Consider the following 12711-nt stretch of genomic DNA (forward strand, 5'->3'; position numbering starts at 1 on the left):
CACCGGGCCGCTCCAAGAGGGCACCCGTGACCCCAGCCACGGCCCGTGTTGCTCAGGGCTCAGACGGAGCAACGCGGTCCTGGGCAGGGGGTCAGGCCGGTCACACCGTCCGGCCCACGGCCACCCTCAGCCACTTACGGCTCCTGCTCCTCCGAGGGGAGCTCCCTGGACAGGCCGGTGCTTTTCTGCTTCAGCCTGCGGTAGGGGGTCAGCTCCGCTGCACGGACAGAGAACCGTGTCAGTCCCCGCGGGCCCGCCTAGTCGCGCCGTGGTGCCCTCGGGTGTAAGGAGCTCTGAGCTGCCCACCTCAACCACCCTCCTGCCGGGAGACCACGCCCAGCCCTGCAGGGAACTGGGTGGGGGACCCGGAGCCTTTCACAGCCCAAGGCAAGTCTGAGGAGACAGGGCGGAGCCTGGGGCCGTTGAGGAGTCCACGACCTCTGGGGAGGGGGGCTTCACCCCTCGGCCCCCCTCTGCTCCTGCATCCTTGGCCTCGCACCTGCAGCCTCCTGGCCACCCTGCCCCTCTGCCACCAGGCTTCTTTGCCCTTGGCCAGCTCACGATACTCTCTGGAGCGGACACTCCTGGCTCTGCCGTCTGGCAGCTGGCAACGGGACACACCTGAGCCGGGGGGCCAGAGGCCGGTGAGCCCCCCTAGTTACTACCGGGGGTCCGCTGCACCTCTCCGCCTTCCTCTCCTTACACGGCACGTCATCCTCCCCAGGAAGGCCGCCTGACCTCTAATTAGGCAGGAACCCCACAGACACCTGCCGGCCACGAGAACAGAGAAGGTGGGGGCCCCCCTTCCTCCCCTGTCCCTCCCGTGCCCACCGGCAGCCAGGGCTGCACCCCAGCCGCTACAGGGGCTAGAGCGTGGGCCCGGGGAGCCAGCTCCGTGACCGTGCACACAGAGTCAAAGCCACTGTGGTGAACACCACGTGGCACCAGGAGAGGTGATGGCAAAACCGAGCTGGATGCGGGATCTCGTGGTGCCGCAGCATCACGGCCACTCGTGTCAAAGGACACGGGCAGAGAAAAGAGAGCATCTCTTTGTTAGAGTGCTGGGGCTCTTTAACGGCTTCGGTGACATGCCCTCCACGTTCCATCCAATTCACGCGTTCAAGTGCACGGTTTAATGGCCCTTAGCACATCCACAGGTGCGCAGCCATCGCCGTGACCAACTGTCCAACGTGCTCATCACTCCAAACTGGAACCCTGCCCGATAACCACCACGCTGTGATTCTCCGGCCGTCCAGTCCCAGGCAGCCGCCGATCCACTCCGTCTCTGCTCATCTGCCCAGTTTGGACGTTTCACGTGAATGAGCTCAGAGTGTGAGTGTGTGTGTGTGTGTGTGTGTGTGTGTGTGTGTGTGGTCTCTGGGGACCAGATTCTTCTGCTTAAAATAACGTTTTTGAGGCGCATACACGTTGCAGCACGTAGCAGCACTTCACTCCTTTTTCCGGGTGAGTCACATTCCATCATGTGGATGTGCCACGATTTGCTCATCCATCCATCAGTTGACGGATATTGGGGTTCTTCCCATCCTCTGACTTGTGTAAATGCTGCTGCTGTAGAAAGTGGAGCACAAGTTTTGGGTGGACTTATATTCTCCTTTCTCTCGCCTTTCTTCCTGGGAGTGGAATCGCTGGGTCATACGGCAACTCCACGACTAACATTCGAGGGAAGCTGGACTGCTCTCCCAAGATGCTACACCGTGGTACGTTCCCACCAGCCCCGAACGACGGCTTCCTCCACATCCTCGCCAACACGCATTGCTTTTTGATTACAGTCCTCCCGGTGGGTGCGAAGGGATTCTCTCCGTGCAGTTTGATTTGTCCGTCACCAATGACTAATGATGTTGAGCATCTTTTCATGTGCTTCATGCCCATTTGTGTATCTTTCTTTGGAGAAATTTCTATTCATACTCTTTGTCCATTTTTAAAAAATTTTTTTAATATTTACTTTTGAGAGAGAGACAGAGGACAAGTGGGGGAGGACAGAGAGTGGGGAGACACAGGATCCGAAGCAGGCTCCAGGCTCTGAGCTGTCAGCACAGAGCCCGACACGGGGTTCAAACTCATGAACCATGAGATCGTGACCTGAGCCGAAGTCAGACGCTTCACCGCCTGAGCCACCCAGGTGCCCCTGTCCCTATGTTTTCTTTCATGAGACTTGCAGTCTAAGCTCTCACATTTAGGTCTTCGATGCAAATTGAATTAAATTTGGTATATGGTGTGAGGTAGGGTCAAACTTCATTCTCTTGTGTCGGGATAACCAGCTGTCCCAGTACTATTTATTAAAAAGTGTGTTCTTACCCTCACTAAAAAGCCTTGGCACCCTTGCTGAAAATTAACGGACATACATGTGGGCTTCCTTCCGGGACCTGTATCCCATCCATTGTTCCGTGTGTGCCTTTGTGCCGCCACACTGTTTGTATTGTTGTTTTGCAGTAAGTTTGTCATTTTGAATTTAGGAAGCGAGTCCTTCAACTTTGTTCTTTTCTTTCGAGATTGCTATAGCTACTCTGGGACCTTTGTAATTCCATGTGAGTTTTTAAATTAGCTTCTCGGTTTGTACAAAGTAGACAATGGGATTCTGATACGGAGACGTCTTTCCATTTATCGAGGCCTCCTTTAATTTCAGTAATGTAGTGTTCAGAGTATAAGTTTCGCACTGCTTTTGTTAAGTGTATTAATAAGTATTTTATTCTTACTGATGTCGTAAATGAAACTGTTTTTTAAATCTCGGGCTGCAGGGGTCAGGCAGCCTGGGTACAGAGGTTGGGTGACTGGGACACAGAAGTCAATCTGTGTTGGGCCACAGAGGTCAGGCCTTTCTGGGGCACAGAGGTCAGGCTGTGCTGGGGCACAGAGGTCAGGCCATGCTGGGGCAGAGAGGTCAGGCCGTGCTGGGGCACAGAGGACAGGCCTTTCTGGGGCACAGAGGTCAGGCCTTTCTGGGGCACAGAGGACAGGCCGTGCTGGGGCACAGAGGCCTGGTGGCCAGGGCAGCATATGGCCAGCAGCAGCTGCCATCCAGAGGGGAGCATCTCCTACCGGACTGCAGCCAGAGCAGCGACCTGTGCTGCTCCTGGCGGGTCACGACCCCAAGCCCTCGGTGACACGGGTACAAAGGCCACCATCCCGGGTATGTGACTCTATCCTTTCTGGGGACGCTCCGTCACGCAGAGGAGACGTGGCTGGCCGGCCGGTGAGCTGAGGGGCCGGCCCCGCACTGCTCCCCACGCTCCGGGGAAGCAGGCTCGGCTCTCAGCTGATGGTTCTGCGCCCGCACGGCCGTGCCCGCCGACACCCACCTCTTTTGCTCAGGTACAGCACCTTCGGGTCCCACTGGCTCTCCTTGGCGAAGACAGCGCGGCGCAGCTGGAAGCCCATGTGTTCCAGGATCTGCTTCCGGGCCAGGAGGACCTCCCGGTCCACCGGCGTCAGCGCATAGAAAGGAGAGTGGGCGATCTTCCGGTCCTGCGGCCCAGCGCCAGGTTACCGCCAGGGACCGCAGGGCCCCAGCCCCCGCCCTGGCCGGCCACCACAGGAGGGGACACCCCACAGGGCCCCAGCCCCCGCCCTGGCCGGCCACCACGGGGGGGGGGGGGGGGACACTGGCGGAGAGCACATGTCCTAACGGTGGGGGCAAAGCGGAACAGCGCTCAGAACGCTGGCGCGCAGGCAGCCACACCAGCAGCCACGCCAGCAGGATGCACTGGGGGAGCCCACGTCTTCCCTTCCGGAAGGCCGGGGGGGGCTTCCGTCAGGCGTGAGGGGCCTGTGGCCCAGCCTTGCCCGAGAGCCTTCGACGGCCCCAGGTCCTCTACCCCTATCGCCAACAGGCGTGTAAAGCCGTACCTGGTAGAATCTGAAGTACCCGTAATCGACAGCCGTGCCCACAGCCACCTTGTCCCCCTGTGTGAGCGTCACAGGGTTCAGGATGTCAGCCCCGTGATCAATGAGCCGGTCAATCTGTGGAGAACAGAGCCTGTGTCACGTGGGCATGGATGCCCCAGCCAGCAGAAAGCAGGATTCGGAACCAGGGTGCCCGGTGCTGTGACCCAGGTCACCTGAGGCTTCCGAGGCTCACTCACTGGACGGCGGGAGGGTGGCCCCGAGGACAGGGCCCCAAGCAGGAGAGCAGGTGCCACCAGCAAGGAGGACTGTCGCTCACATTATCCAGGGGCCACCCTCCCGGGCGTGTGGAGAGTCAGCAGACGGACCGGAGACACCTGCCGACCTCATGGCTGGGAAGTCAGCGCGGAGCACAGGCTGGGCCACCCCTCGGGGAGCCCCCCGGACACCCCACGTGGAGCCGCCGCAGGTCTGTAACTTGAGTCTGTTACTGTCCCGGTCCCCAGACTGGAAGCGACGGGAGAGCGAACGCCAGGCCGGTCCCGCTCACCACCCCATCCCGACGCGGCCCGGGCACGCAGTGACTGTGGGCGCGTGGGCGCACCCGTGCAAACGCAGTGCGTCGGTTCGTAGGCGTGCGTGAGGGACCTCTGGCGCCCACCACAGCAAGGTCTCAGGCTGGAGACTTACCACGTTCCATTCATAGCGAATGGCACCCAACAGAGGTGCCCCCGCTCACGCCGAGGAGGGAGGGGGCGAGTTCCGTGAAGAGGTCTCGTGGCGTTACAGTTTCGGCGCGGCATCTTAACAAAACCGCAAAACCACTGGGCCCAGGGCAGCCCAGTATGACCCGATGCGAACCGGGCCGTCATCGGCCGACACCGCCCGTACTGCGTATGGTCCGCTTCCTAGCCGAGTGGGGCCGCCGGTCGGAGATGCGCAGCGGTCCCCAAACAGCCAGCAGAGCACAGTGCCAGCGGGTGGGAGGTCCCAAGCCTGTCCTCAAATGTGCTGACCGCGTTTGCAGCCAGAACCAGAGGCACCAAAGGACTCTCTCGTTCCAGAGCCCTGACAGCCCCACGTTCCCCCACTGACGCATGCATTTAGCTGCGGACACTGGGACCGGGGGGGGGGGGGTGCCTTTCACTGGTGAAGCACAGAGAGGAAGCCAGCCCTCTGCGTCGTCCCTGCTGTACCTGGGCTTTTCACACCTCACAGACACACCTTGCGGTCGCAAGGGCAAGAAGCTGGCTTAAAGGACTTGCTCAGGGGTCGAGGAGGAGGAAATGCAGTGGTTTCTAAAGCCGGCTGCAGGCTCGGGTCAGGGCAGGAGAAGGTGAAGGATGCAGTCGCAACGTGGACTGACCCAGAGGGGAAGGAAGGCCTGCCAATGGCAGTATTAAGTGAATACATTTTAAGTAATTAAGTCATTGAAAAACCGACTGAGTTGGCTGATTTGGGGCCAGGGGCAAGAACCCACAGGGGTGTTGGGTCCCCTTGAGGCACCAGAGAGCAAGGCAGACATCAGAGGCTGAGGGGACCAGGGGAAGGCTCCGAGGTCAAAGAGGAGACAATTCAAGGGTGAAGAAAGAGAGTCCTTCCACCCGCCAAACAATCACGGAAGCAGATAGCACAGTTGGGGCCAAGCGGAAATACCCAGCCCCGAATCCGGGACGCAGCACGGAGAGGCCCCAGAAGCACATCTGCAGGCATTTCCAGGTGCTCAGAGGACAATCTCGGGACAAAACAGGGTCTTCAAAATGGGATCTGGAAATAGGATCTCAAGAAAAGGAGTCTTACTTTTCCAAAGAAGACAGAGGGCCGACACAAGATACCCCGCATCACTCATCGTCGGGGAAATACAAATCCAAACACCGGTCAGAGTGGCTAAAAGTAACAACCCAAGAAACAACGGGTGTTGGTAAGGATGCGGAGAGAGGGGAACCTCTTGTACTGTTGGTGGGAATGCAAACTGGTGCAGCCGCTCTGGAGAACGGTGAGGAGGGTCCTCAAGAAACTACCCAGCAATTGCACTACTAGGTATTTACCCAAAGGATACAAAAATACTGATTCAAAGGGGTACGTGCACCCCAGTGTGTACAGCGGCCCTATCAACGAGAGCCAAGCCAGGGAAAGAGCGCAAGTGTCCTTCGGCTAAATGAACGGATAAAGAGGGCGGTGTCGTATGCAACGGAATATTACTCGGCCATCAAGAAGAAGGAAATCTCGCCTTTTGCAACAACGGAGACGGAACTGGAGGGTGTTACGCTAAATGAAATAAGTCAGAGAAAAATAAACATATGATTTCACTGATCTGTGGAATTTAAACAGAACGGCGGAGCATATGGGAAGGGGGGAGAGAGGGAGAGAAACCACCAGAGACTCTCAAGGATAGAGAACGTGGGGTGGGGGCGGGGCCAGATGGGGGAGGGGCGTTGAGGAGGGCACCTGTTGGAATGAGCCCTGGGCGTCGTACGCGAGGGACAAATCACCGAGTTCCCCTCCCGAAGCCAATCTCACGCTGTACGTTAACTAGAATTTAAATGAAAACGTTCGAGAAGAAAGGAAAGGAGTCTTGGTTCTCTCTACATAGAGTTATGCCTCTGTCAAGTGCGACGGCCTCCAGAAAGTCAGGGTCTCGTTCCGCCTCCGGCTTCCCGCTCTGGCGCTCACAGCTCGCAGGGAACCACGCTGCGACCCTCGGTGGAGCCAGGGCAGGGAGGAGCCCACCGAGAGCCGCGCCGCGCGGCGGTGGGGAGGGACTTCTCTGGGAAGGGCCGTGGAAGGCCCGGGGAGGGGAGGGGGAGGCAGCAGGGGACATGCCTCGTCGCCGGCAGAACCAGCTGGCAAGGCAGGAAGGGACTCGGAGGGAACAGCGGGCCGTCCGGGACCTACAGAGCACAGAGCGCCTCCTGGGCACACTGAGCCCACCTAGAAGAACAGGGCCGACACCAACGAGCCGCGTCTGTGGACCGGACACGGCCCCCCAGATGCCTTTCCGGCAGGTCCCTGACCAGGACCCCCGGCCGGTGCCCGCTCCGCATGGAAGGTCTACGATCCGCAGCCCAGCCAGAGTGATGGCCTGCGACTTTCTTGAGTTAAGCCAGAGGACTTCTGTCTGGCCTGCTGAGTGGGTTTGTACTTCACATTTTTTAGGCCGAGAGAACACAAAAGGCAAGAACTCTGTACTGTTTCTCAAGGATCTGAACATCACAGAGGAATGAAGGCTAGAACGAGGGTTCTGACACGGCCCCCCGACCCTACACCCTAGGGCCCGCCGCCCTCCACGGCCACCCCTACACCATCACACCTCGCCCCTCACTCCTCACCAGGGCCAGCTTGCTGTCCATGCTCCTCTGGTGCTCATAGGTGAGGTCACAGGCGACACACAAGGCGTTGCCCAAGCCTCTGGTCAGCAGCAGGTTGGGGTCAGCTCCATGGGACAGAAGCTCCTTCACGATCTGGACACAGACAGGCTCGTGAGCCCCCGCCAGGTCCCCTCCCTCACATGTGGAGATCGTCCCCGGAGTAAGGATCCCACAGTTCTGAGCACAGAGACGGCCACACCTGGGCCTCACGGGGGCCGCCACCTGGGCACTTGCTGTGCCTCTCACTGCTGCCCGGCTCAGAGCGCAACGCTGGGGCATGGAGAGGGCACGCGGGGGGCCCCCAGGGAGGGCTGCAACACACGCCGGGGCAGCCCAGGCCTGGCACTTTCTCTGCACGCTGTCCGCTTGCTCCAAAGTGCTCCTGGCTCGTGTCCTGCTCTCTGGCCCAGGGGCCAGTGTGGCGCCTGGTGCACCTCCCGGAAGCCCTCGTCCCTGAAACCCGTGTGCCTTTGCCCTCCGGGCACCTGAGCCACTGCACTCACCTGACCAGACGCAGAGTGGGGCACATCTCACTCGCTCCCTGCCGGGTCCCCAGCCACTGGCCCGAGTGCCACCAGGAAGCCAGGAGCGAGAGCGGCTTGGCTGGACGTGACACACACCGTGGGGCTCTCTCAAGAGCTTCCTTGCCCCAGAGGGCAGCTCTCTACGCTTCCGCGCCCCACCTACCCACCCAGGCACAGAGCAGGTGCACCAGCCCTCATCAACAACGCCTTTGTCTCCTCCAGGCCTCTGCTGACAGGTCACCTCCCCAGGGAAACCCTTCATCATTCTCTATCCCTTATCCAGCTGTTACTGTCTTCGTAGCGTTCATCACTGCCTGAAATGCTGTGACACACCGGATTGTGGTCTGTCTCCTGCAACTAGAATACAGGATCCTTGAGAGCAAAGACCTTGTCATATTTGACACCTAATGCCTAGAATGGTGCCCGCCCGGCACACAGTGGCTGCTCAAAAATAACAGTGAAGCGAAAGGATGAACGGATGGATGGATTATAGATCAAAGGAAGGGAGGGAAGGAAGGAAAGGAAGGGAGGGAGGGAGGCAGGATGGATGATGGATGGTTGGCAGATGGACGAGTGGGTGAGGGTGAGTAGATGGAGAGATGTGTAGCAGATGGGTGGGGGTAGGTGAATGGACGGACGGACAGGTGGATGGATTAATGGCGGACAGACACATTCTCGGCAGCAGCAGGAGATGGGCATTGGCCAAGGTGCCCTTCCCGGTGCACTGAGGAGTCAATGCCTGGGACACTGGGTCCACCCACCCTGAGGGAGCGGCCACCAGGTGAACCCCCATCCTCACTGCTCACCTTCCTTCCTATACCCTTCTCTGAGGAGCTCCATCCACTGGAGAGGGGATCCCCCACGCCCCTTACCCCGTGCCGTCTCCAAGCCACCACGACAACAGCAAATCCCAAACACTGACCAGGGCGGGGGCCCCTGAGCGGCACAAACGTCGCAGGTGAACCGCCAGCGGGTTTGGAACATGCTCACCAGGTCGTTGCCACTGGCGATGGACAAGGAGAGCGGGGAATGGCCGCTCCACAGCACGTTGGGGTTCGCTCTGTGGGAGAGGAGGAGCCGGACTATGTCCCTGGCACACTGGGTGAGGAGAAAGGCAGGACGGCAGGTCAGAGGTGCCCGGACTCCCAGGAGCACCGGACATTGAGCGCGAACTCAAACACCACAAAATCAGGTCTGCCGCTTGGTTGCTATCTCCTCCACACCAGCACCTTGCCTCTTCCAAATCTGGGACGGATGAACGGACGGGGGTGGATCCTCGAACTGGGAAGGGGCTTTCCAAACACACATTGTTTCTGATGCAAAACGGGAAGGGCACGCGGGCGCGCAAATTGCCCTGAAGCTTGTTTTCAGAGGAAGGGGAGAGTCGGGACCGCACGACCCAGCAGGGCTGGCCCGGCTCCAGGGCTCAGGGACCGCGCAGGGCAGCGCTTGAGAGGAGTGGCCCTTGCAGCTTCAACTCCCGAGTGAGCGCTCTTTGAGGGCCCAACTCCCCCTGCAGGTGTGTGGACCCCGTGCACCGGCCCCTTCCCCCTCCCGCCCTGGCCAGGCCAAGTAGGTGCCAGCCCAAACCTGCTGAGGGGCTCTCCCTCCCCTCCTCCCCCCAGAACACTGCACGGCTGGACGGCGGCAGCCCCCATCTCTCAACAGGGGCGCGAAGCTGCCATCTGCCCTTGGCCTACCGACGACCCAATGACCCTGGACCTAATGGTGACGGTGCCTCTACTGTCTCCCGGCTTTGTTTCCCCGTAACGCTTCCAAATCTGTAACCAGTGCAAAGATGCAGGCGTGTGGGGTGGGAAGCTCTGTACTCACAGCCCAGGCCTGGCACGCGCGGCCCGGGCCCGGGTCAGCCTGCCCTCCCGGGGCCGAGCCGTCTCTGCTCAGCCCAGTGGCCGGAGCCCGAGGAGCACGGACCAGGGACGCCACGAAGCAGGGGGGGTCTGGGTGCCTCCCACCTCCGCTCCCTCGCCCCCCGCCCACCCTCACGCAGGCCCTCACTCCCTTGCAACAGGCAGCATGACTCATCACCACGCTGCGCGGGGGCAAACCACCCGTGCCACAGACCCGAGAAGCCGGCTGTGATTTTCACCTTGTGGCTGCGTAAACGGAGGCTCAGTTTACTACGAGCTCCGAGGCCTAGCGGCCCGGGCTGCACTGGCCACTACAGCACAGAGTGAAGTTTGGTTCCCGGCTCCCCCCACCCAGGCCCACCTCTCGGCCTCCTCTGAGAGGCTCCCGCACCGGAGGGTCAAAGCCCAGGGCTCCGCAGGACAGGCCCAGCCTTGGGGTCCCGAGTCAGAGACGGTGACCGACAGGGGCCGTGGGCTCGCTGCCCTGCCCCGCCCCCACCACATACAGACACACGGGCCGGCGTCCCCGAAGCACCACAGGCAGAGCCTGCTCACACGTGCACACGGAGACACAAGCAGACCGGCCTACAAGGACGAGCTCGCACACGGAACGCACGTGCACACGCCCACGTCCACGCACTCGTGCATGCGCACGTTCAGATGCGCGTGCGCACACACACCACACACGCACGCCGCCCGGCCCCGGAAAGGCCCGGCTCACCTTGTAGCTGTCCTCACGCTCACAGGCCACGTGCAGGGCCGTCCTGCCCCCCTCATCCGGCACACACGTAGGCCTGCTGTGGTAGATGCCGGCCGGGCCCGCTTCATTGTTGAGCTTCAGGCTTGAAGGCAACAGGTCCAGCTGTGCAGACAGGGGGGACCAGCGCTGGCCCCGAGCCTCGCCCCCCAGGGCCCGGACACTCAGCTCCCGCCCGGCCAGGCTGGGCCGGAGACCCGGCGGGTGCAGACTCACACGTAGACGGGTTCCCACAGGCCAGCAAGAGCATCCCTCCCCAGACCGCAAGGCCCAGCACCGTCCCGCGAAACCCTCTTGAGCGCGACAGTGCATCCCCCACGCGCCCCGGAGAGGGTCGGCGGGGCGCACACGCTGGGGCGGGCCCCGCTGGCTTTGGGGCACACGGAGCAGTAGCCGACCCCGTTCAGAGCAAAGGCAATAAAGGTACCACCGTGTGCAGGGGCACCTCCTGGGGCCCGCGGCACCCCCCGCTCCCCGCGGCAGGACAGGGCACCTTGCTCCGCTTGTACACGTCATCCTCGTCGGCCACCCTGGCGTCCACGTCGGTGACAGTGTGCAGGAGCAGCTCCGTTATCCTGACGCCCTCCTCCCCGGGAAGGGCGGCTGCGATGTGCAGGGGGGTCAGGGCCCCCAGCTGCAGAGGCCACACGGGCAGGGGTGAGGCCGGGCTCCCAGGTGAGCAAAACCCCCAGGCTGAGAGCCCCGTCCAGGGTAGGAGCACGGCCGCCCGCGCCACACCTCTCGGAGACCCCAGGGCACCATCCGGGCCTCATCGTGACGTTCAGGACATCGAGGCCCGCCCGCACGGGACCACGGACAGGCACCCTCCAATTCCATCTACCAGTCCTGCAGACGCAGAGGGGCCCCGGTGGGCCAGCCTCACTACAGCCTGGCTGTCCCGCCCTTCCCGCGAGAAAGCCCCGCCCTTCCTGCCGGGCCTCCACGGGATGGATGCCACCGGTGGATGGTCATGCGGCTCCTGACTCCGGTCCCCACCCAGGCCTGTCCTTCTCCGCCCACAGCAACCCTCCAGCCACCCCTGGGAGAGCCACGGGCTGCTGGGCCGTGCTTGGTCGGGGTGGCCACACAGAGGCGCACACCCCGGGCCAGCCTGGAGGGAGCACAGCCGACTGGGGGAGAGAGCCCGGCCAGGAGCACGCAGCGCGAGGGGGCGGAGGCACAGGGCCGTCCGTGTCCCGCAACCGGAACCCGCAAAGCAGGGTCTCGGGGAAACAGGAGGCGCCCTTGGAGAAGAGTCGGGAGGACATCAGTCCACGGCGCACAGGCGCTCTCCTGGCACAGGCACCCTCCTCCTCCTCCCCCTACCATCTACCCCTACAGTTTACTAAAGCCCAATGCCCCCGAAGGAGGACTGTGTAAGTAACAGGTGCTTGACTGGGAGTGAACGAAGGCAAGAATAAGTGAACCGTTTCGGAGCCATGTTGAGAGGTTACGACCTTAGTTCCCAAAGCAGAGTCCAATCGGTAAACCTGAAAGTTTATCACACGGTTCCCTGGGTCTCCCACGGACATGCCGCTGTCCCGCACTCACGTTCCCAGATGCTCAGAAAAGAAGGGGTGCGCGGTCCGGCCGAGGGGCTGGCCACACGAGACCCACCTGCCCCTGAACAGGGACACCGGGAGGCGGCTGAAGCCAAAAGAACCCGCCAGCCTTGGCCGCGCCGCACCCTCTGACCGCTCGCCTCACGGGCCCCCCGCCAGCCCGGCCCTGCCCCCTGGTCCCCACCCCCAGCCTGCGGGTCCTACCTCAGCCGGGAGCTGGATGTCGGTCCTGGCCCCGTTCTCCAGCAGCAGCCTCACCCCGGCCACGTCCCCAGCCTTCACGGCAAAAAAAAGGGCCTGCATGGGCACGCGGCACAGGTTGGGGTCCGCGCCTCGGTGCAGCAGCAGCTCGATGGTCAGCCACCTGGTTCTGCGTCTGAAAGGACCAGGGCGACACAGTCACAGGCTGGGGACAGGCACGGGACAGCACCCCGGTCCCAGTTGGGACCGACGCTCCCCGGTAAAGGGGGCTCGGGAGGGCGCTGAACGTGTGGCACCTGAGCCCCAGCATCCACGGCCTCTCCCGGAACCACCCAGGACCCTGCCTCCCCGAGGCCACTGGCCCCCGCCCTGGACCAGGGCTGCTCCCGCCGTCGCCACACCTGAGCCGGCCCCCGCTGGGCTGGAGTCCAGACGCAGCCCCGTCCCACCCCAGTGTCCCGTGCTCACTCGGCCTTGCTCAGGTCATCCGCCACACGGGGCGTGAGGTGGGGACCAGCCCTCCCTCCTGGGGTGGCTGTAAACGGATGACACAGAGCGCCCAGCACA

General features: G+C 61.9%; 1 protein-coding gene across 14 annotated transcripts in view; it reads right to left on the minus strand.

Moving 5' to 3' along the window:
- The window catches only part of ANKMY1 (ankyrin repeat and MYND domain containing 1), a 49824-nt gene that overhangs the window by 10953 nt on the left and 26160 nt on the right, over positions 1-12711 (minus strand). For 7 of the 14 annotated variants that reach the window (XR_015255663.1, XM_086720121.1, XM_086720120.1 and 4 more), the window contains exons 9-17: positions 12148-12319; positions 11839-11871; positions 10875-11015; positions 10346-10486; positions 8744-8851; positions 7191-7322; positions 3865-3978; positions 3318-3483; positions 139-217 (exon numbers count right to left, since the gene is read on the minus strand). Coding sequence is in view for 12 of the 14 variants with exons in the window: in XM_086720121.1 (XP_086576247.1) it covers positions 139-217; positions 3318-3483; positions 3865-3978; positions 7191-7322; positions 8744-8851; positions 10346-10486; positions 10875-11015; positions 11839-11871; positions 12148-12319 (1086 nt within the window). In the remaining 2 variants the exon portion in view is untranslated. The remainder of the gene's footprint in view (positions 1-138; positions 218-3317; positions 3484-3864; positions 3979-7190; positions 7323-8743; positions 8852-10345; positions 10487-10874; positions 11016-11838; positions 11872-12147; positions 12320-12711) is intronic. The other 7 variants (XR_015255664.1, XM_086720125.1, XM_086720122.1 and 4 more) reach the window with 6 other exon arrangements.

Source organism: Puma concolor, chromosome C1 (assembly GCF_028749965.1).
Source record: "Puma concolor isolate L17-30 chromosome C1, mPumCon1.1.hap2, whole genome shotgun sequence".
In the NCBI taxonomy this organism is placed as follows: Eukaryota; Metazoa; Chordata; class Mammalia; order Carnivora; family Felidae; genus Puma; species Puma concolor.